The 24,649-nt window shown below is 37.2% G+C and overlaps 1 protein-coding gene across 1 annotated transcript in view; it reads left to right on the forward strand.

The window, feature by feature from the left end:
• The first annotated feature begins 2,360 nt into the window (after positions 1 to 2,360).
• LOC149792484 (1-phosphatidylinositol 4,5-bisphosphate phosphodiesterase delta-4-like) overlaps positions 2,361 to 24,649 on the forward strand; it is a 123,878-nt gene continuing 101,589 nt past the window's right edge. Inside the window, exons 1-2 of the mRNA XM_089971074.1 lie at positions 2,361 to 2,588; positions 12,535 to 12,690. Of these exons, the coding sequence (XP_089827200.1) occupies positions 2,492 to 2,588; positions 12,535 to 12,690 (253 nt within the window). The 5' untranslated portion in view covers positions 2,361 to 2,491. The remainder of the gene's footprint in view (positions 2,589 to 12,534; positions 12,691 to 24,649) is intronic.

Genomic DNA, 24,649 nt, shown 5'->3' on the forward strand with positions numbered 1-24,649 from the left:
GAAAGAACTTCTAGAGTAGACCGCTTCGGTAGCCTAAGTGGTCAGATCGTCCGCCTCGGATGCCGGCGGTCGCGGGTTCGAACCCTAGCCGAGTTTTACCGAAGATTTTTTTTTTTAAATGGAGCTAGCAGCTGTCTCACTTATAGGCCGATAAATCAGCCCTTCATCCGTGATGATATTGATTTTCGGGTGAGTGGCTGATATCACATATTCATTAAAAGCTGCAATTATCTGCATTCAAATTTGTCTGCACACATCGGTGTACATATACATACACTTACCGGTATTTCTCGTGGCTGTGCATATACTGTCCGCTGAAGTGTTCTTTTGGTGACATGTAGATTATATGTCCTGAGCAAATCATATGTTTGGTGACTTGTAAATCCACCTGGAATAGCACAACCATCTGTCATGTGGCCATTTTGAACTTCGCGCTTGATATGGCTGTTACCAATTACCGGTATGTGTCTAAAGTGTATGCGGGTTTGTTCCGGAATGATTTGCATGCAGCAAAATTGCACATTTTAATGAACAGGTCACATCAGACCCACAACATCGTCCATCGGTATCAACACAGATTTGTATGGTTGATTTATCGGACTACCTTACTAAGCGCTCAGCATTAAGAAGTTAGTATTAGGACTGGTTGGCCTGGTGTTAGGATAATGTGACTGGGTGGGACATGATGCTACATGTCAGTATGATGCCTCAATGCTAGACGTCACTATACGCTGCCACAATGCATACCTGACTGACCATGTAACACCCTGGCAACCTTTAGAATTCAGTGTTTAAAAAAAAATTAACGTAAGAAATCTTTAAACATTCTTCCTATATATCAATTTGCCGAGTTTTCCTAGGCACGTAAATAGGCCAAGAGGAAACATCTGTTGTGCTTCAATACTACTTGTTTGTACATAAACGCTTTTGAAATGAATTACTGTGAAACAAAATGGATATAAGCATCGTACTAGAAGAGCTTTTTCTACATCTCAGTTTGAAAAAGAAAATCCACGTCCAGTGTTTTCCTAGCATGTCAAATGTTAATGTCAAAATGACGTACTATCGATATCTTTCATTGCAAGAAAATATCTGGACGCACATCATTCTAGAATTTGTGGCACGCTAAAAAGAAATATATACACAAACTAGGTACCATACTTTACGTACAGTGGCGTCGCTAGGGGGGTGCGGGGGATGCGGACCGCAGCGGGTGACACCATCTCAGAGGGGTGACACCAAAATGAAAAACTGCAAATTTTACAGAGCACATACTGCTCGGTCTAGTCGGATTTCATAAGCGGATAACCGATCATAGTTAAATATATGACTAGCAGGCACAGCAGTGGCGTCGCTAGGGGGATGCGGGGGGTGCGGACTGCACCGGATAACACCATCAGAGGAGGTGACACCAAAATGACATTACTAAAGATTCTGTATGGTCTTTTACGGAAGGAGGACCATGGGGGTGACACCATGAGCTACCGCACTGGGTGACACCAACCCGAGTGACGCCACTGTTTACATATAAGCCATGTTTTGAGGGTCACCAGGAATCCACATTGCATTTGTTGTGCCATATCAAAAAACGCGTGCTGCAACTAAATTTAAGCATTGTGTATTATGCAACATTTTGTCTTTGAGAGGTAATCCATCCATGCACTTAATTTTCATGACGAAGGTATTTGTCTTGCTCTAGAATCCGACCCGCTCAACAATAACGAGACAAAAAAAACTACCCCAAGTTAAGGTTATCAACTTATCACACTCTGATATCCGGCTACATATAGAATACTCGATCTACTTCTTCTGTTCGTTTTTCTTTTTAAGCCAATAAATAAGTAAAAATGAATGCAATACAATGGAATCTTAACCTTCCTGGAAAACTAATACTTTTTGACATAGTAGTGACACTGCCGAGAAAAAGCCGGAGCTATTTTTTTCAGAGACGAATGTGAGACTCGAGTTTCTCGAGTCACATTCCGATACTGCAAATGAGGGATCAGCGTTCGTGATATACAATCTTTTTCTTTAAGTTTTTTTCTTCTGGTTTTACACTCACATACACATCTATATACCTGACATGACCCATGATTAGCGTTCCGGTACCAAGCCGATCGCGTTTCCTCTCTTGAGAGTGGGAATTCACCCATAATTATTTCCCATACCTCGATGCAGAGTGATAAAGGGAAGATCACTAACAAAAATGTTTTAATTAGTTGTAGTAGTAGTAGTAGTTGTTGTTGTTGTTGTTATGCTTTAGTTGTAGAAAAGTGGTGCTTCCCGCAAATATATGACGTCATAGAGTAAATAACTTTTGACGTACAAGGTATGAAGATGCTTTGTGAACATCACTCGTAATCTGCACGGCTTATGTAGGGACGAAGACTAAGGTGATAAGCATTTGTATTTAAATCTTAAAAACACACACAGACACACACACAGACACACATACAAAGGTTACAGTCTGCTGAGTCAACAACGGCAAGTAATGGATACTGCAATTCATCAAGATCAATCCCAGTTTCATGAAATTGAACTAATTGATGCAAAAAGTGTGTGGAACAAACCAACAGAAAGGGAAGCAAGTAAGTTGTAAATTATTAGCCTAACTTTATCTTCAGCCATATGTCGCTATCAGCTACTTTTCGTCCTTTATTGAGGAATGGATGGAGTGCGTGATAGAAAGTGCAGTATGCCAGCGGGTGGGTGGGTCGGCTGGAGGAAGTAGAGGTCGAGATTTTCTGAAGTTTTAGTGAAGTCCAGTTTCCATTATAGGCTGCGACTGTAATTTCATCCTTTCACTTCACACATGATTATCACTCACAAACTACCAGCAAATGTACCGATGTATCTTTCCTGAGCGAGTTTCGTTAACTCAGTGATTAGCATGCCGGACTCGTGAACAAGTGCATTATGGGTTCAAAACCTGCACAGACCAACCCGGTTCGACTTTAGTGGTGTGTCTGTAATTCCATCGCATCGGCATTAAATAGTCTTTAATGCGTTGATATGTCGTTAAAGTCAAATCAGTCAATCAGTCACTCAATATAATGAATTTGAGTACGTAAAAGTAGTCCGATAAATTACCCCCCCCACCACCACCACCAAAATATAAATAAATATGTGTTGATACTGATGGATGATATGTGGGTCTGATGTGACCTGTTCATTAAACTGTTACTATTTACCAGTATGTGTCTAAAGTGTACGTGGGTTTGTTCCGGAATGATTTGCATGCAGCAAAATTGCATATTTTAATGAACAGGAGACATCAGACCCACAACATCGTCCGTCAGTATCAACACAGATTTGTGGGGTTGATTTATCGGACTAGACGATAGTGTGAGGTTGCTTTGAATTCATACAACTTTCTTTACTGGACTAAGATATTAATGGAACTTGGGATGAACTATTTTCAAAGCTATCAAATATAATTACTGATACTTGCAACAAATTCAGCTGCGGTTTCTTTCTTTCATTGGTAATATTCATACAGTTTTTCAAAGTTTAATCTTGAGTAAAACCATGCCATCCAAATGATGAATTATGACTGAAAGGCATTCTTTTCTGTGCGCCATTTTTCTTTTCTAGGGAAAATATCCTTGTAAAGGAAAAATAATTTTGCTGTCCAGGTATAGCCCGTAAAATTCCCAGTGTAGCGGGTTTATACTCGGGAATGCTAAACTAGGTGTCTCATTTTCAAAAGGGCAGCTGAGTGGGATGTTCCTCTCTGTAACAAGATCAATTAATAACCCCCTCCCCATTATAATCGGTGATAGTTATGTTTCACTCTTAGTGTTGTTCAGGAAATACGTATTGCGCGAAACACACACGCACACACACACACACACACAATGCATGGTGAGAGTTTTTTTTTTCCTCGTACATTTTGGACTTGATACCTTGTCTAGTGCATACAAATGTACAGGGGCCCCTAGTGGCCGAGTGGTTTAAAGCGCTCGACGTTACGGATCACTGCCATCTCACCTCTGTCTACGTGGGTTCGAGTCTCGGATTCGGCCAATGTGGGTGTGTGAGAAAGCTTGCCAGTTGCAGTAGCTTCTCGAGGGTCGGTGGTTCTTTCCGGGGATTTCCAGGGTTCTTCCTCCACCATTAATACTGGCTGCCATGTATAGCCTATCGTATGCTGAAAAATGGCGTTAAACCCTACAACAACAACAACAACAACAAATGTACACTTAAATTTTAACGTATTATCCTTATCCTATTGGGCTAACACGTCGATATATACATTAACGCCCTCGCCATTTGAGATAACACGTCAATACAACAGTAATACCTCGAACATTCGCGAGGTTAGGTTCCAGAACCAGTCGCGGATCAGGAGGAATCGCGAATGTTTGGTACGAGTCACTAAAAATGCTAATAAATGCTTATTTCTAGGGTTTAAACCCTAAATATGACCCAAATCATGCTCCCAAAGCACTTTAATTTCATTTAAAAGTTAGCTTAATACATTACCCTTAAAAAGAGAAATAAATGGTTGACGTAAAAATAGAGTACAGTATCGCCTAATGGGTATTTGCCACACTAGTGCATTTACAGTACGGTACATGTATACTAATATTACCCCTATACTAATTCATTGGCTGCCGTTGTCTTTTGCACTCACAGTAAGGTAAAACCAAGTAACGAATGGGACTGTAAACTTAATGACTGACGTTCTCTTTGTCATTGTCAGGAAGGTAAACTAGGTAAACTTCATATGTCACAGAAGTCATATAACGAAGGTACAATTCAATAAAATAAAGAAAACATGTACGTAGAGGGTACCAATGAAAATTTCGCGAATCCGTGAATTCGCGAATCCAGAAACGCGAATGCACGAGGTATTACTGTATATACATTAACGCCCTCTCCATTTGGGGTGATACGGCGATGCATTATCAACGACCTGTTCAGTTGGGATAACACGGCAATATATTCTTAACACGGAATCCAATTGGCCTAGCACGTCGGTGTACACTTACCTTTTGTCTTTACATTGTAAGCTCACATTGTTTGGTCTCACTGGACAGTTTGTATGGCATATTTGCATCCGACGATGACCTTTATTGCATACAAATGATAATAATATTACATTAAAGATACAAATTAAAAAGTAACTAATGAGTTTTGTTAAAAGGATGCTTGTAAGATTCTGACCTAGGTATTAAGGTTAATTCCTTATGCAACTGCTGGCTTTTCAACTGAACCAACACTACCACCAACCCCTCATTTTACGTTCATTTTTGACAGGAAATAGCTATTTTGAATATTTTCGTGTGTCAGGGCAGCTAAAAGAATCAGTATGTGCCTTATGCATGAATCAAGTTCACTAGTACTATAACAAATTAGCATACTTTTCATCACCCCTCAACCATCTAGATTTTTAGATATTTACCTCTGTAGCAGACATGTATATACGTAAGCCAAGTCGGCTGCTCATTTGCAGCCCAAGTTACGCATTTGATCTCCAATGCTTGTTTAACTGACAGGCAGTCACCAACAAGTCAACCCATTTCCAAGCCTAACTCAAAGTAAATGTAAAACACATTACATATTTAGCTTATGTGTGAATATATAAATGCTAGGATTGTGAAAATTAGGCTCATGCCTTCTACCTTTAAAAATTGGGGGGGGGGGGGGGGCTCAAAATACGAAACTAGGGGTGTCAAAAATGAAACTATCCAGTGAGACCTTTCTAACATCATTTTATCCCAACAGGAGACAGTGGAACAAACCGCCATGAAAATAATAATAAGAAGTATATCAGGTGCCGTAGCGGACAAAAGCTGGTCCAGTGAGAAATTTGCAGTTGAAATTTCGATGTCGTATGTCGAGAAATCCAAAATCACGTGTTGTATAAAATTGCATGTCCTTAAACTTCCATTTTCTAGATCGAGATGTTAGATTTTATATGTTGTAGTATACATCGGTGGTTTCAAGTTCTATTTCCCATGTCGACGTTGTACAGTGTATATTTTGAATTACACAGCGGTGGTTGAAATTAAAATATCATGTGTCAAGAATCCATAATTTACACGTTGTATGTAACTATTTGTGATGAAAGTTCCATTCCATAAGGCGAGCATTTTGATTTCGTCTGTTGAATTTCACAGCAACGAGAAGCAGCCTCCTTGTTTTAAAATAACGTGGTCCGCTTTCTCGAGAGGGACCTCTAGCGAAGAAATTCATTGTACTTCATCCACCTGTTAATGGTAACTTTCAAACTGTACATGCATGAAACGTAATGGCGCCTCATAATTGAATACACGAATGATGTATCGTAACACTCGATATTATTTTGAATTGTTAAAGTGGACATTGTGTAATGTTACTTTTAACACCAACACATCATTTCACCATATAAAAATAGCAATACTGAAAAACACAATTAAATGTTAAACCCCCTCTGTGTAATTCAACAGATACAATCTAAAAAACATACGAAATGGAACTTTTAGCACAAACAATGTGATTCAACATGTTAAATTGAAACTCTCGACATATGACATTAAAATTTCAACAACCGCCGTGTAATTCAGAAGATACAATCTAAAAACTCGACACTGGACATCGAATTTTCAACCAGCGCTGTGTAATTCAACAGATGAAATATAAACTCACTCTGGAGTTAAGCCCACCTATGTGGAAAAGTTGCAAACGAAATTTAATACCTATGCCAGCTTCAAAATCACACGTGATAACCCTACGCACAATGCGATGATGAACGTGGATGCATGACCAAGAAACGCGTCAGTTAGAGACTACTATCAAAGTCGTAATTGAACCATCATATCCACAAACTGGACCCAGATTATACATAATGGATACTTTACGCATTTCATTTTATAACTGTCGTTCATTAACAAGAAATATACAAAATGTAAGAACTTTATTGGATAGTTCCGATATTTGTTTTTTTTTACAAGATATGTGGCTTCTCGACAGTGAGTTAGACTGTCTCTCATCCGTACACGACGAGTTATTTGGATCAGGGGAGTCGCCAATCAAATCTTCTAACGATATTCATACAGGCAGACCTTACGGAGGTGTCGGGGTGCTATACCGTAGATCTCTCGCAAGTATTATAGAAGTACAACACCTCGATGATCCCAGATTAATAGGTATTACTATCCATACGGCGGATTCCTCTTTGCTTTTTGTCAATATCTATTTACCTTGTGATCTTGCGGAAAATTTTGGGGAATTTGTAGATTATTTGGGCAAAATTAATTTTATTGAAGAAAATGCTAATACTCAAAATGCTTATGTAGTAGGAGATTGGAATGCTAATACGCTCAAATCCACTCCCTTTGGAGATGAACTTCGTCTATTTTGTGACGAATATGGTTATATCATATCGGGCTTAAAACTAATCGCAGACCACACAACAAATTTTACTTACACTTGAAATACAACATCAATTGGTCAGACCTTACTTCTGATGGAAAACTGAATTATACTCAGACATCTGCATTTTTATTAAGCAAGATTGAGGTCCCACATTGTGTTGCGATCTCTAATGACCACGGCTGTACTAACCAGGTGCATACGAAACAGATTAATGGATTATACACTGATATAGTAAAAGCTTTGTCGAGCTCTGGCAATAGCTTGACTAGTAAATCCAAACGCGGTCACCAGGTTATACCAGGCTGGAATGACTGTGTCAAAGAACTACATGAATTTGCACGAAATGCTTACCTTATGTGGCGTGATAACGGTAAATCTCGTTACGGCCATCTCAGTAACCAAATGCGCCAAACAAGAGCACAATTTAAGTATGCTCTTAGATTATGTAAGATGGAGGAAGTAAAACATCGAGCAGTCTCGTTAGCACAAAAATTTGAAAATGTCGACCAACGTGAATTCTGGAAGCAAGTTAAACAAAATACTACGACAACTTCCAATAAACTACCAATTTGCATTGATGGAAACCATGGTCAGAATAATATATGCAACATGTGGAAAAATCATTTTGAAGACTTACTTAATAGTGTTAAAAATTAATCGAATAAGAAGCATGTGCTTTCAGCATTGAATACCCCTTCTGCTCCTACTGAGGAAATCACATTATCTGTGATCCAAAGTGCAATTACAAGACAAAAAGGCGGTAAATGTCCAGGATCAGATTTTTTATATGTGGAACATTTTAAATTTTGAGATACTAGACTTCATGTGCTTTTGATGATTTTATTTAATTGTATGTTTGTGCATCACTTTGTACCAGATGATTTCACAAAAGTTACAATTATACCGCTACTGAAGAGCAAAATTGGTAACCTGGCGGACAAAAATAACTGCAGACCCATAGCTCTTACGACTATTATTTCAAAAATATTTGAATGCATCATACTGCAAAGATGTGAAGTCACAATCTCCGATAATCATTTTGGTTTTAAAAAGCAGCATTCAACAGATTTATGCATCTATGCCTTTAAGGAAACTTATCTATTATGTGGATCATGGCAGCCCAGTATTACATGCTTTTTAGACGCTAGCAAGGCATTTGATTGGGTAAATCACCAGACAGTCTTTAAAAAGTTGATTGATATTAAAATACCTGTCTACATAGTTCATATTTTAGTTAACTGGTATGGCAAACAGTTGTATTGTGCACGATGGGGATGTGTAATATCCAGCGCTTTCCATGTAACCAATTGGGTGAGGCAGGGGGGTATTCTTTCCCCTTTGTTATTTATATATATATATATATATATATATATATATATATATATATATATATATATATATATATATATATATATATATATATATATATATATATAGACGAGTTAAATCGTAAGCTCGGTCAGTGTTGTGTGGGGTTACGTCTGCCACCAAATGCGTTGTTTCTTAACAATTTTAGCTTTGCTGATGATATGTCATTGTTAAGTCCTTCTATCACATGTTGAAAGAAATTATTAAAGATATGTGAACAATACGCATTTGAGAATGATATAATTTATAATACAAAAAAATCAGTATGCATGGTCTTTCAGCCAACTTCTTTCAAATTACCATCTCCTCCCCCTGTACATCTTAACGGCAATGCTCTTACGTACGTCAACAGTTATACCTATTTGGGTCATATTTTGAAATCCAATCGGTCGGATAATGAAGATATGATGAGACATTACCGATCTTTGTGTACTCGAACAAACATGCTTCTACGTAAATGTAAGAATTGTTCATTGAATATCAAAATTAGATTATTCAAATCTTATTGCTGCACTATGTATTGTGCTCCTCTGTGGACAAACTTTAGTGAATCTATGAAAAGAAAACTAGTTATTGGTTATAATAATAGTCTTCGTTTTCTAATAGGTCTTCCTAGGTGGAACAGTGCCTCCAGCATGTTTGTAAATCATAATGTATTCAGTTTTGATGAAGTAATGAGAAAGTATGTTTTCTCAATGATGAAAAGAATATCTAATAGTAAGAACTGTATATTGAAATCTCTTTGGAACTATGACAGTCATTTAAATTCTCACATTATTAGTAGATGGAACAAATTACTATTTAAATGTACCGTTTAATTTCCTTCTTAACACTGCATGGCACAATTATTTGTTTTAAATGTATCTGTATACTTGTATGTATGATATATATGTTCTTTTATGTTTACAATGTTTTTACTTTATAATTATATTTTAATTTAGCGGTATGGATTTTGTAGTCTGAAATAAAAATTCTTATCTTCTTATCTTATCTTATAAATACTAATCATATGACATGGAACTTTCAACAATAAGTAAATTAGGCATTCTCGCAGTATGACATTGAAATTACAACCGCCGCCGTGTAATTCAAACTAACCAATCAAAAACATCGACATAGAAAATATAACATGTAACCACTACTGTATAATTGAACAGATACAATCTAAAATCTCGACCTTGAAAATGGAACTATAAGGACAAGCATTTTTGATACAACATGTGAAATTGGAATTCTGGACATATGACATTAAAATTTCAAAAGCAACGTTCTGACATGACCAGATTTTGCCCGCTACGGCGACTCGTACATATCGCAATCAAACCAAAACGTATGGAACGCCAGTGATGTCTTAAGCACAGCATATAATAACAATTGTCATCGTAAGACAGCTCTGGCGTTCCATAAAAACGCGCTCACTGCGCAATATGTTTATCAGGTTGCACGTCAGGCGATTTCTGTCGGCTCGTACTTGTGCCCGACTTTGACCTAAGAGGTCTTGGGGTCAATCTTAGATTCTAACTTTTGCTTCTCAACTGATATTACAAACAAGAAAACGTTTAGCGGAACAAATAAGTTTTAAATAACACATTTTTGATTTTAGAAGTGGCTGAGTAAGGATAACCCGGTGATTTCGTGAAGATTTTGAGAAAAATGATACATGAGGAATAATATAGGACAAATCACTGAAGAAAGAAACATAACGAAGAAACCATACTATTATGCTTATCTCAGAATAATATAAAACCTATGAGATACGAAACATAAAATGTTTAAATTGTTTGAAAAGAAATGTTTGTCCCTTTCCCAATATATTAAGAGAACGGAGTTGTACACTAAATCCCATATGAAGACAAGCATGCAAGAGAGTACAAGGAGAAATCCAGGTAAGAACATATTGGTATATAAGAAATGACTATATAGATACGAAAATAATTTCTGGGTCAGATATACCATTGACAAAATTATAAAAAATAAAGAGCAATTAAGGTGACACAAAGAAAGTATGTACTCAAAAAAGTGATCCTACCCCCATAATCTTCAACATAAGATCCAGAGAGGCGTTAATCTCATAGAAAACAATCAATGTTTATAAAATAGTGGTATGTGAGGTGACATAGTGTGTTGGTCACAAATAATAAAATATCTCAAATGCATTGGTGTAGACTAGGAAAATTATTTCATACATGGGTCAGAATTTTGCGTCAAACACAAGTCTTTGCCGAGTGTCTACGTACTATCTTAAGGTAAGGAAACTCAGTATTTCTTGTGATATTTGAAATTTACTTAAGTTTTCACAGTATGTCATTTTGACTTCCACCCTTATTTTTCGCTGAAGAATGCGAGAAAAATAATTCATCATTGCATGTGTGTAGGACAGGGAAATTCCACTCTTGGAGTCAGAAATGTTAAATAGTCTACGCCGGTACATCTGAAGGATTCTAGGAATCCTTCTAATTTCGAAGTATCACGCAAGAAAGAAAGAGTTATGCAAAATGTTCATGCACCCGTGATGGCATGCATGCTGTAGAGGGGTCAGTGTGGACATAACTTGCTGTAGAGGGGTCATGGGTCACGCTTTATCGTGTTATTCATTGTGGACATAACTTGCTGTAGAGGGGTCATGGGTCATGCTGTATCGTGTAACTCAGTGGGGCGTACATGCAGTAGGGGGGTCATGGGTCAGGCTGTATCGTGTTACTCAGTGGGGACATACATGCTGAAGAGGGGTCATGGGTCACGCTTTATCGTGTTATTCATTGTGGACATAACTTGCTGTAGAGGGGTCATGGGTCATGCTGTATCGTGTAACTCAGTGGGGCGTACATGCAGTAGAGGGGTCATGGGTCACGTTGTATCGTGTTACTCAGTGGGGACATACATGCTGAAGAGGGGTCATGGGTCACGCTTTATCGTGTTATTCATTGTGGACATAACATGCTGAAAAGGGGTCATGGGTCACGCTGTATCGTGTTAGTCATGTCTGTCCATCTCGTTTTGTCATGTCTCGTTCCATCCCGTCCATCGCGAATTTCGTTTTTCATTCAACTTTGAAGGACTTCGTGTCATGAAATCAAATTTGGTTTAAGACTTTACATTAAGAACCCCTATTTAAGTTCCACAAAACTAAAGGATTTATGGCCCCTGACTTCGAACTTTGCCCTTGAATTGCGTCATAGGCGGGGTGGGGTAATGTCACATTTCTAGTTTACATGACAGACATTTCTCTGCCTACAACACTTTGGTAAATACGTTTCGTCAAATTCTCCAGAATGTTTCTCCAGTCTAAAAGAAAGAGCAATCATGGAATAAATAATAATGGATGCGTATTAAATGTTTGGTAAATTCTTTGACAAAACTAATAATAGTGCTTCAAATAAAATATTTCATCAAATCATTTCTGGAACAATTATCATCATAATACAAGCAACTCTCTCTCTCTCTCTCTCTCTCTCTCTCTCTCTCTCTCTCTCTCTGTGTGCATATATACGTGTAGCTTGTTTGGTTTTAGTTTAGTTGGGTTAGTGTTATATGGAACATCCATACACGTAGGATATTGGGTGTTGGGGCAGTTGGTGTAAAGTAAAGACATACCAATGTGGCCGACCCGGGCTGATTCAATGGAAAGATTCAAGCCCACTCTCTTTCGGTCGCGAATCTGGCACGCCACGTAACTAATCTACGCCACCGTTTCTACTCCAGATCACTGTATACTCCCCCCCAAAAAAATTTCTTCTAATTTATCAGTATTAAAGTCTGTGATAATTTGTACAAATTTTACAATTTTTCATTTTCCATCTTCAGTGGATGGTCTCCTGCAGGAGCTGTCACGTGGTATGTACCTGAACAAGGTGAAGGGTGGGGGCGTCTGCTATCGTCGACTCTTCGCCATCGACTGCGACAAGATGCAGCTGTACTACACGGGTTCTAAGAAAAGGTTCAGAAAGAAGAACACATTTTGTAAGTGAGGACGTGTAGGACAAATTGAACTATGCATATAATTTGGAACCATAACGTACCACCTAATTACGGGGACTTGGATGTTTCTTGGAGCCCGCTTTTTTTTTAAATTGCAGACATAATGTTTTCACTAATTACCTTGATACATTTGGAAAAACATTATTCCAAGGAGAGAGAGAGAGAGAGAGAGAGAGAGTGCGTGTGTGTGATTTGCATTTTCAACGTAGCTTTAACAATTTTTCAGTCATATCGCTACGATGTCTGCAGTGTAACAGTTTTAAAGTGATGTCTAGTACTGGGGCATCATGCCGCAGACATGTAGCATGATGTCCCACCCAGTCACATTATCCTGACACCAGGCCGACCAGTCCTAACACTAACCTCTTAATGCTGAGCGCAAAGCGAGGCAGCTCTTAGTACCATTTTTGTAAGTCTTTGGTATGACTCAACCGGGGATCGAACCCACGACCTCCCGCATCCGAGGCGGACGCTCTAACCACTAGAATGCTTGATAATATTAGGCACAATTAATATTTAATAATGTAAGACAAATAATACATAATATCATACACTTTCGAGACTTTTTATATCATACTCTACAAAGATTATAATCAGGTCCACAGGTAAAATACGCCCATCGTCTTACCTGCACGAACCAGTCATATATCATCACAGTTAATCACACATCACAAACGGGATGCTATTCTTATGCTACGTGTTTAGGCTCGAATAAACAGTAACACAAAAATGAGTGAAAACAACAAGCTTTGAAAAATTTAACATAATTTATTTCCCTGGAAAAATACTGTAATAAAAATGAAAAATTAAGAACCTACGGTTTTAAGAATCAGATCCAAAAATAATCCAAGAATAATCCACGAATAAAATTTTAGAAGTCCTAATAATGAAATGTTATAATAAATTCAAGTTCGAGTCCCGACGAAGAATACAAGATGGAAGGCGATGCCGTATGCTATATCCTGTACCGTGTTGAAGTATACAGTTCCTTGTAGAAACACACAAAAAATCCGGTGTTTGAATTAATGAAATTTCTTTCTTGAAGAATTCTGCATGAGCACTCAAAATATTTCCAGAGAAACGAATTAATCATTAAGAATCCAAATAATTCGAATAAACATTAAAATGTAATTTCCAAAATGACTAACAAAATAAACACCTTTACGTCCCAGTGTTTAGAAGACCGACTGCGAGATCTCTCTCTTAGCAATGGTTTAAAACTTGAATATTGCGCAAAACAGATGCCGGGATAAGGGTCACGTGATCATGTTTACATATATATAAAAAATCATGTAGCCCCTGTATGTTCTTGATAAGAGGCAATCATTTTACTCCTAGAATAAATTTTTTTAAAAAGTTGTTTACTTCACTAAAATGTTTTTCAAGTCGAGGGTCACGTATCCCTCACAACCTCTATCTCAACCTTATTATTCCTACAATAACAATAAATTATAATTAACTTGTTCACGTGACTGTTACTAATTGTGAATTAAGGTCGGAAACTAGGTCAGATTTAAGTGTTTACAAACTAAATGAACAGTCAAGGTCAAACTATTTTCTGGAAAAGTATCGAGTTCCTAGTTAACAAAACTACATTATTTTGGCATAGAATGAAATTAAAAAATAAAAAGATTTTAAAACTTACAAACAATTAAATCAGATATAAATTAAATCAAATATACATATCACTATATAATCAGTAGTATATGCACATGTTCGTAACAGACACAGTCGCATTTCGGCCTAGTAATTATGTTTGTGTGTCTTAGCATATTAAAAACCGCAGATGGTAATAAGGAACCATTTAGAAAGTTAAAGACCATAATATGCCACATAAATTACATACCTATTGCTAAGGCATTTTTAAGAAACCATTTTCCCCCTTTAGGAACCACTGCAATTATGTACGAATTATGTAGACATGTGAACAGCTGTTTCACCTTGTGGCTACCATAGTTTTCTTTATCTACCTGTATGATACCAATATACTCAGAACAGAACAGAACTTTATTGATATGATATATGCAAAACGCACATAGCCAAAACATGCATAATTCATATACAACACATTCTTGCATAAATGAATAAACCAGTGTAAACATAAATCAGAGAGAGAGAGAGAGAGAGAGAGAGAGAGAGAGAGAGAATAGACTACAGTGGCGTCGCTAGGGGGGTGCGGGGGGTGCGGACCGCACCGGGTGACACCATCTTAGAGGGGTGACACCAAATGAAAAATTGCAAATTTTACAGAGCACACACTGCTCGGTCTAGTCGGATTTCATAAGCGGATAACAGATCATAGTTAAATACATGACTAGCAGGCACAGCAGTGGCATCGCTAGGGGGATGCGGGGGGGGGGGGGGTGCAGACTGCACCGGGTGACACCATCAGAGGGGGTGACACCAAAATGACATTACTAAGGATTCTGTATGGTCTGTTACGGAAGGAGGACCATGGGGGTGACACCATAAGCTACCGCACTGGGTGACACCAACCCGAGTGACGCCACTGATAGACTAAATTGGAATTATTTATACACATATTTACATGGGTATTGTACATTGTTAAATCTTCATTTTTAAGTAATTTTAGTTTGTTTATGTATGCTTTGTTGATGCTTATAATAGGGGTCAAGATTTTCCAAGTGAGAAGTATATAGGACAGATTAAGACATAATGGTATTCGTCCTCGGCCACTTCGGTTATTATTTCTTTTCATACCGTTCGTTGGATGCACACCTAGCAGTCTTGATATGTAATTAGTGTGACGAGACCCTTAATTTACTTAAAGCATATATGTGGCTAGAATTAGCAATCATTGTAAGATAAACCTTTCTGTGGCTAGAATTAGCAATCATCCTAAGATAAGCCTTTCTGTGACTAGAAATAGCAATCATCCTAAGATAAGCCTTTCTGTGACTAGAATTAGCAATCATCCTAAGATAAGCCTTTATGTGACTAGAATTAGCAATCATCCTAAGATAAGCCTTTCTGTGACTAGAATTAGTAATCATTATAAAATAAACCTTTCTGTGTTTTGAATTAGCAATCATTCTAAAAGAAGAAGAGGTTTCGATTATATCTTTATACATGTATGAAGTTTTCGAAACAACTGCTGAACTCCTGAATAGAACATGCATTTTAGTCTTTGCTTAGAAAGCGATAAAAAGATCATCTGGACTGAATACGGTTAATACCAGACTTCTCCGAAGCCCGAGCTCAATAGTATCTTATTTACGTTTGAAACCCTGTTTGTATAATTCTTTTCTTTCCCAATCGATAAGAATTAATTGGTATATTTTTCGAAGAGTAAAATTTTGTGTGTTTAGTAATTATAACCAATGCTTAATGATGTACACATATATATGTACATAAAGTGGATAGCCGCCCAACTCTCCATATACAAACATATGGTTGGTACAAAGTTTAACATCTAGTAACCACTTGCAATATTTTCTATGTACCCGTTTTATATTTTCTGCTCTGAAACCCACCCACCCCCAAATATCACAGAAATTGCACAAACTTGGAAATATGAAAATAATCAAATACATCACACTTTATATATTCAATACGCATTTAATTTATCTTGGGTGGTTATAGACCATCTGCTGTCTCAGAAAATATCACTGTGACATCAGCAAACAATAAAATATATAAATGGATTTCTTCTAAAATGATACCCGCCTGTTTTTTTTATTTTTTGTCCTAATGCAGTTGACATATTAATGTGAAGTTAAAAAAATAAATGGGGAGATTCTTTCTGCTTGAAGAAGCCCAAGTGAACAATCGAAATAGTGTGTGAGTTTAAGTGCTTTACATGTGACTAGACTGAGCTATTAATGGATCTTGTTATTGTTAAAAATTTGCCTTGTCACTCCGCATTTTACCTGTTTCTGCCACAGACCTATCCTTTCTACATAATCAAATTCTTTTTAAACTATCTATAAAGGCGCAAAGAGCGTCTTCGTTTCGTCGGGTAGCTTTGGAATAAAACAAAATAACATGGCGTCTACTGTACTGTTATTCTTCTTAAAACCAAATTGTGCATAAGGAATACTGTCCTATTAAATGGCACAAGAAGAGAGTCTTTGATTTAATATGCTAGTGAAAACTTTTCCTATAAGCAATGTTGTCTCGATATAACTCTCTGCACTGGATGGATCACCACTTTTAAAACTGGTATAACTGGACCTTTCTCCAAGAGAATTAATAAATTTCACGTACGTTTAGGAATCTTATTCAAAGTCCCAAACGAATCAGTAATAACTCCAACGCGCGCGCGTGTGTGTGTGTGTGTGTGTGTGTGTGTAAATTGGATTTTTAACGTAGCTTTAACATTTTTCAGTCATATCGCTATGATATCTGCAGTGTGACAGTTTATAGTGATGTCAAGCACTGGGGCATCGTGCCGCAGACATATAACATGATATCCCACCCGGTCACATTATCCTGACACCAGGCCGACCAGTCCTAACACTAACCTCTTAATGCTGAGCGCCAAGCGAGGCAGTTAGTACCATTTTTGTAAGTCTTTGGTATGACTCGGCCGAGGATAGAACCCACGACCTCCTGCATCCGAGGCGGACGCTGTAACCACTAGGCCACCGGAACGGAGGTTTACACGGAGGAACCTTAATGTGTACTTCCGTACAAGCAGAAAGAGTTTATCCTGAACCCTCTCTAGCGTAATCATCAGCCTTCGTCGATTTAAACTTTGATGGTCTCGGTGTCTTGGCGGTATAAAATCACTGTGGAATCACCCTGGTGAGATTTTAATCTCCTGGTTGGCTTTGCACGGCATAGTACAGTTTGCAACAGTATTTAACCTGTACTTGCTCGTAAATGGCGTTACGCCACGTGATGCTGAGGTGGCGTAATTCCTGGACGCATGTTTGAAAGAAGCTTCGTGCGTTTAAAGCACTGTCGAACACCGTTTCAGCAAGTAACGCGAACAAGAAGAATTTATAGTATTCGTAATGTCACGTTCTGTCGCAAGGTTCACATCGACCAAGGCAAACACCTTGACATCGGTTGTATCCCAGTGCCATCAGACTTGTTACACATACACAATATTATTTAATTAGATTCCTAATCTTTTGCAGTCGCCTCATTCTATCTCCTGAGGTGCATTCGACGGTATCTGAACTAGGGGGCGATAATTTAGATGGTAGGTTGGAATTTTACTGAGTCCATCAGACGAAGAACACTGTTCATTGTTATTAAATTTGAATTTGTAAATCAGGCTTTTGTGCCTAAACAGGTTTGTCTTTTTTAGAATCATTTTACCCTGAACAGAATATACCTTAAGTCAACCTCGGCCCAGAATAATGCGCCAACTCGAACACGGCGAGACATGTACGTTTGTTTCCAACGACATCAAACACGCTTGTGTGCTTTTATATCTCAGCTGTGGCTTTTGAATCATTGGACTTGTCAGTGGTTTCGGAAAATTTCTTCTATTCGCGGAGCCGCTTCGTTCCTGCGCCGTTGTATATCAGTTTTTATATATCCCATGTAAGTCAGGTGTGGATGGCATTGCTATCTTGTTATAATGCTTTTTTCTTATTACAATGATCTTCGCAGTCTTCATTGGACACGTGACTGTCTTCATCCACCAGCGACTCGGTTAACTTCAGCGATTTAAACGTTCCTTGCACGACATCATACAAAGACTTTTCTATCGCTTTATTATATTTTTCGCCGAGTTTCCGACATGTTTATTGCAAATAAATTGCTAACTTGATCAGTTTTTCAAGATGCTCCAGATACAAATTTTTAAATTTGTATGTTGTTTTTTTTTTTTTGTTGTTGAGCCTTTTCGTAAATCGATACGATGTCTTCAGGCTAAACATTTTTGATCTTTTTTTGTGGCTGCACAAAATTAATTGGTCGGGAAATTTAATTCTCGCATTAGCTACACTAAGGAATTCCTTCGAAATACTGTATGTGTCGAGCAATGGTTCTTTCGACATTATATATTACAGTGATTGTTTAACATAACGTGCTCAAATAAGGAGAAACTAGGATTGTGCTTATAGATATTTCTTTGAGGTTTATGGAAACCCTGACATCTTAAGGTCTTGCATACTAATTTTTTAAGTATCGTACGTGTTACGATCTGAATCGATTAAGGTGGTGTGAATTTGAAATCCCAGATGAACCCCTCACATGCTAACGACATCTGAGGCTGTTTCAGACTGCACTAATTCCAAAGAATTATGCGTGACTATTAGGTAGTATAAATGACACTGCTAGTACATCGTCTGATTTGACTGTCATTTTCGTGTGAAACTCAACCTCTGCTCGACATTTCCTCAGTTATAAAGAGAAACTTTTAGGCGAGTATTATTCGAACTTGTATTGCCTCAGTCTAGAACATGATGTCCTAACCGATTAGGCCATGCAGAACATCTTACACAAGGGAGAAAAGAACTCAGACTTAACAGCGCTGGCGAAACACGCAGCGCAGTCCCACCCCTTTGTTGATGTGAAAACGAACCCATTTTAGAATTGACATTCATCGTCTGTTATTTTCATTTCAACGTTTGTTTAGAGTGTGTTGGCAATTTGAGTGTAATAGATCTCTTTTTATGCAATGACTCTCACCGAAATAAATGAGAGAGATTATATATACGTACGCATATGTGCACTCATAATCACGGCGTGGTATGTCGACTCTGTATCGCAAAATTATTAAATTGGCGCGTACACGAATAATAAATAATTCGATTCGTTTTCACATCATTGATGCAAAGTTAGGCTGCTCTGGATTGCATTACAAGAATTTTAAATTCTCAAAAGCGCTAACAGACAGTCACCACACACCGACCCATACGGTTGCGTAAAGAATACAATCGCCCTCACTCTCAAGTGTAGAGGGGTTAAAATCAAGGGTGGTAGAAGCCATATTTTTGAACCTAGATGAGTAATAAAAATCTCAATTCTGCCATTTACTACTGCTAATGGCATGTTAATTGAATCTGACAACAAGTATTTTCCAATACAATTTAGATTACTTGATATGACCATTTACTTGTTTACCAAGGCTTCTGGCTTTTTGCTCCAACGCTCCATTTATTCTATAAATTATATTAACGTTATCAAGATTCAAGCAAGAATCAAACTTACCCTTGCATATCTAACTGAGCTGAATCTAACATGGTGCATAAATTTCCATAAATACCAGTTATACAGGTTGCCCAAAGGATACAGAATGTGTACTCCATAACCACAGTACTAAAAAAGACTAAGTCAGCCATAATATTTCCTCAGAGAAATAACGCGGGAAATGTATATTTTCAGTCATCTGTAAGTTACAAACGAACAATTACATACACATGTCTTGATTTTCCCCATTTAATTTAGTAAACAGTTCGGATTATTTGGAAGTCAATTCGTTTTTAAAAGTAACAGTCTTATTTTTATTTTAATAATTTATCGACAATTTATTGTCACAATTTTTATTCACAAAACCTTGGAGAAGTGTTACTAAGAAAAGAACCTAAAATGGCTAAAATCTTTGAATTTAGCAAGTAATTTTACATGCAAAAACAACAAAAGTTCCAAATTGGAGGTTCGAAAACTACATGCATCGATAAGATTCCACATTTTGTTTTTTAAAAATAGAAACCACAATTACTTCTTATAATAACTGACATAGTTTAGAAACTTTAAAATTGAAAATTTTCGATGAAATTCAAGTGCATTTACACTTGTTATATTGCAACATTAAAATAGGTGTGGATTAAGAAAACTGGGTCAAAATTTACAATGGTCCAATTCCCGATGAGCTGTATAATAATATGCAAATTAGGGCCATCAGTTGTCCAAGCCTTGATTAAATAATGGGAAATTATTTTGGGTACGTACTGTACATGTAATCCAGAATTCCGTGAAACATCAAAGCTTTATTTAAGTAACGTGATCCTTCTGAATTTAGTGTTGAGTAACAGAGCTCACGTGTTACAATACTTGTTTACCTATGTATGTATATTCATCTATCCTCATCAAGTATTTCAAAGGTCCTGGTATGTTTGGACATGTTAATACACTCCCCCCCCCCATTATATTGGTTTACAATGGGCAACTTTGTGGACATATTCATACACCCCCACCCCAATATACTGGTTTCGTCAGCAGCACGACTTATTATATTTCTACTTCATATGCTTAATTAACGTACAATCTCAGAGACGAATTAATGTTGTGTATATGACACAAGTATCTGACGGATGCATACCTCCTGATGGTTGAAGCTCGACCAGAGTCTGTCCCTCTGCAGTGAAGTAAATTCTTGCATAGTGTATCGATTTCCATTCTGTACGGGTAGAATTGAATTTGTTTGTTTCTTTTAATTATTTTTAATTTTAAATATTTTCAATGTCAAATTGATGAAGAAGCTTTGCTGTGATGTACATCCTCACAAAATATTCGGCTTTCTATAACACCTTTTTACTATATGTATGGATATGCAATATTTTACCTTGACATAATTACCTATTATGTTTTACATGCTTACACGTATTTTCAAGATTTCATATTCCTTAAGATTTGACTAGTTTTTAATTTTTGTGTCTTTAAACCCCAAGCATTATCAAAGCTACTATGCTTATTTTACCATGGCACAATAACATTATCCATTTATTTCCTTGCTATCGTCTGCTTGTATTTAGCGTTGAATTACAGACTCGAGGTTACTCTGATCTTACCTTTGGGATCAATGGTGAAATCTTAAGACTATCCGAATGCAAACGGCACTGCCGGACCAATTCATGTCCTGACGTAAAAATCGGCGAAAAATTGTTGCATTTTCTCCAACATGTCACAAACTGAACGCAGTGTTTCGAGCTGATTTGAAAATTGAACTATTCTTGATTAGGACTGGAAAAAGTTGGAAATTAGCAGGCGCAGTTTGTGTAAACTAGCAGGGTTGGAACTGCCGAGGGGTGCGGACTCGTGCTATAAGTACGCACGACGTGGTCAAACCCTGAAAGAACAGGCATTCGTTTCTGTCTGTAAAAAAAAAACCAACGGGATCTTTATTCAACACCCACTTACCTTCTACAAATATAATGATAATGAATAAGGAGATTATATGTTTCTTTTTAATTGAGCATTATCATCAAAAGGCCTACTGTGGATAGGTACCTCTCTGATAGAAAGGGAAATAACCTATATAATGCTGAAAAAAGTTGATTCTGTATTTGAATTTACAATAAATGGTCTGTACCAAGTGAGAACAAAAAGTGAATGTTTTTAAAATATTTGACCAGAATTTATTGTTTTTTATTTTCAAACTGAAATTATATGATTGAATTCAGTTTTTGCAAATAAAAGTTCATTTAATCTCTGGAATGCAAATTTATGTAACGCTTCTACATGAGTGCCTATTACCTATTCATTTTAATAAACATGCTGAATTACTTTGAGCAACAGGTGAGATTATGCAACAAGTTCCATACATTGTACAAAAAATGTGGCCAAAGTATATTATTCCATTTTACTGCACGATGAAATGATAATACATTTAAATTTAGTCAGACCTCAAAAGTAAGCCTGTCTCGAAAATAGGCCGTCAAATTCCTATGACATGTTTCCATCAAAAATAAGCTAGCCTTTAAAACAACAAGATACACAATGTAGCAAATGCATTTATCACGCAGTTGGTATGATTTGCCTATTGTTTGTGCAGTTTAATATTTTTCGGTGTTATAACATGTGAACATATCATTTTATGTGATTCTGATTGGTCCAAAAAAGCCCATGAAATTATTGTATAATATTCTCTTTACTTATTAACTGCGATCTTAGGAAAACTTTTTTAACCCCCGCCTTCTGGAATGATTTGTTTTCAATAAACATTTTGGCGGCCATTTTTCAACTCGACTCACGAAAGGAAATTGAGGAAAAATTATTTCGGCTGCCTGAATATAAGCAATTTACCCCCACAGGGGTTTGTTATGTCATGTATAATGATATAATCATAAGATGTAAAGGGGTCTCATCGCTGACTACCTTAGGTTGGGGTGGGGTGCTCCCAGCATTGTCTTTAATTATTACAGAAGACCCACCCTGGCTAGTTTTTGTTAGAAATTGAAGTAGTGATAGAGATGCAAAGCTCCAAGCCCCAGTCAGCGATGCCGACAGTTAAATTACTGAATACACAAAAGGTGAAATTCAAATAAACAACAAATTTAATGCCATTCAATTACAGATAATCCTTCCTCAAATGAAATTCAATGTTCAAAACCCAATCACTTGTTTTTCACTCAACCAAGTGACAGCTTATTTCATCGTCTGACTTAGTGTGATAGATTTTCCTCCTGTCCTGTGTTTCTACTCTTCTCTTGATCTGTAGTATTTCTTGACTGGTATCCAGTACCCCTTCAGTCCAACGCCCATGTCCTTCAACCTTCCACTTCCGTTCTCTCCTTCTCTTGTCTCCCAGAGACTCTGGACCAACTGTACCAGAGTTTTTCCCTTCTCTGTCTCCTACAGCTCCTCCGGTCCCTAAAAGCTTCCTGTCCGAACACACACAAGGACATTAGTATATTCCTCTACTATCTAGCCTCACACTAAACAACAATCTTTCATCAGATAAGCCATTACCTTCTTTGGTCACGCGTTCTTGCACATTGAAATATCCATACTTTATGGTATGGTATACATGGTATCAACTGCTTATCATGCATATATCAATAGATTTCATCACATCGGTATATATAGATTCTCAATCTTATTATACAGAACAATATCACATAATCAGACACATTTCTGTACATTACACTTCTACAAAGTGTACACAGATATCCACATATCCATGCGCTGATATATCCTTACACATTATACTCCTACAAAGTATACACAAATAGTCAAATACTCATAGTAACTAATGTTGCACCCTGCAACCATTATACAAAGTTATAATTCAATTCAGCATTTGCAAATCTAGAATATCACATGAATAAATGCATGAGGTTACTACGAATTAACCAAATAGCGAATCACAATATTAATTCTTTACATAAACATTGCTCATATCTCAAAATGTGCATGTGAAACACTACAAATGAATCAAACCCTACAAATGGTAATTCTACGTACTAACGATTCTGGTAATGAAGTATACATACTGCACATAATTAAAGTACAATTACCTTGCCATAATAGATTGCGACAATCAAGCAAATAAGTCATGGACCTTTCTGAAGCTCCTTTGTAATTCCCAGAATAACAATGTTTTCCGCCAATTTTGAATGACGTTGGAGTAGCTTAGAACTTCCTTATGTAATTCCCGCAAGATGGTTTAGCAACTACTGACGTTTAGTTTCAAGACACTAGATTTAAACTTGTGATTCCAATGGTGACCCTGCCTTGCTCAATTCCAAGTGGATGTCAATTCACCCATAATCTACATAATTAGCAGATGTTGCCCCCTCCCCTATAGTCTGTCAAGGGTAGATTTACGACCCACACTTGATTTCCTTTGAGCCAACACCGGCAATTCCTGCCACTTACCTGTTAATCACATTCAGCAGAATAAGGCGCCAGTAACAAGTTCCTATGGCCATGTTATATACAAGTGGCTTCCTCTCCGTCTTTTTGATGTCGGCTGACACTCGCAACATTTATGAAGTGAATAATTAGCCTCAGGGTATAGCATATACATGTTGCAATTTGGCTATTGTTACTTACTTATAACGTGACATAAGAAAAATGGCATAAAAACTCAAGGCAAGAAAAACAACAAGAAGTAAAACAAAGGTATTGCTCATTTGATAGCGGGCTCTGCTCACAGAAGAATGGGGATATAAATAGGTCTCCCAACTGACAGAATTTTATCCAACCACAGCATTTTTACGCAGTAAATATGTGATGCAAATCGGACTCTAAAATAAATTTGTTTATGTCTTCTGCTCAGTTTATTGTTCCAGATCAT

The sequence above is a fragment of the Sinohyriopsis cumingii genome, chromosome 9 (assembly GCF_028554795.1).
Source record: "Sinohyriopsis cumingii isolate HCF-2022 chromosome 9, ASM2855479v2, whole genome shotgun sequence".
Taxonomy (NCBI): Eukaryota; Metazoa; Mollusca; class Bivalvia; order Unionida; family Unionidae; genus Sinohyriopsis; species Sinohyriopsis cumingii.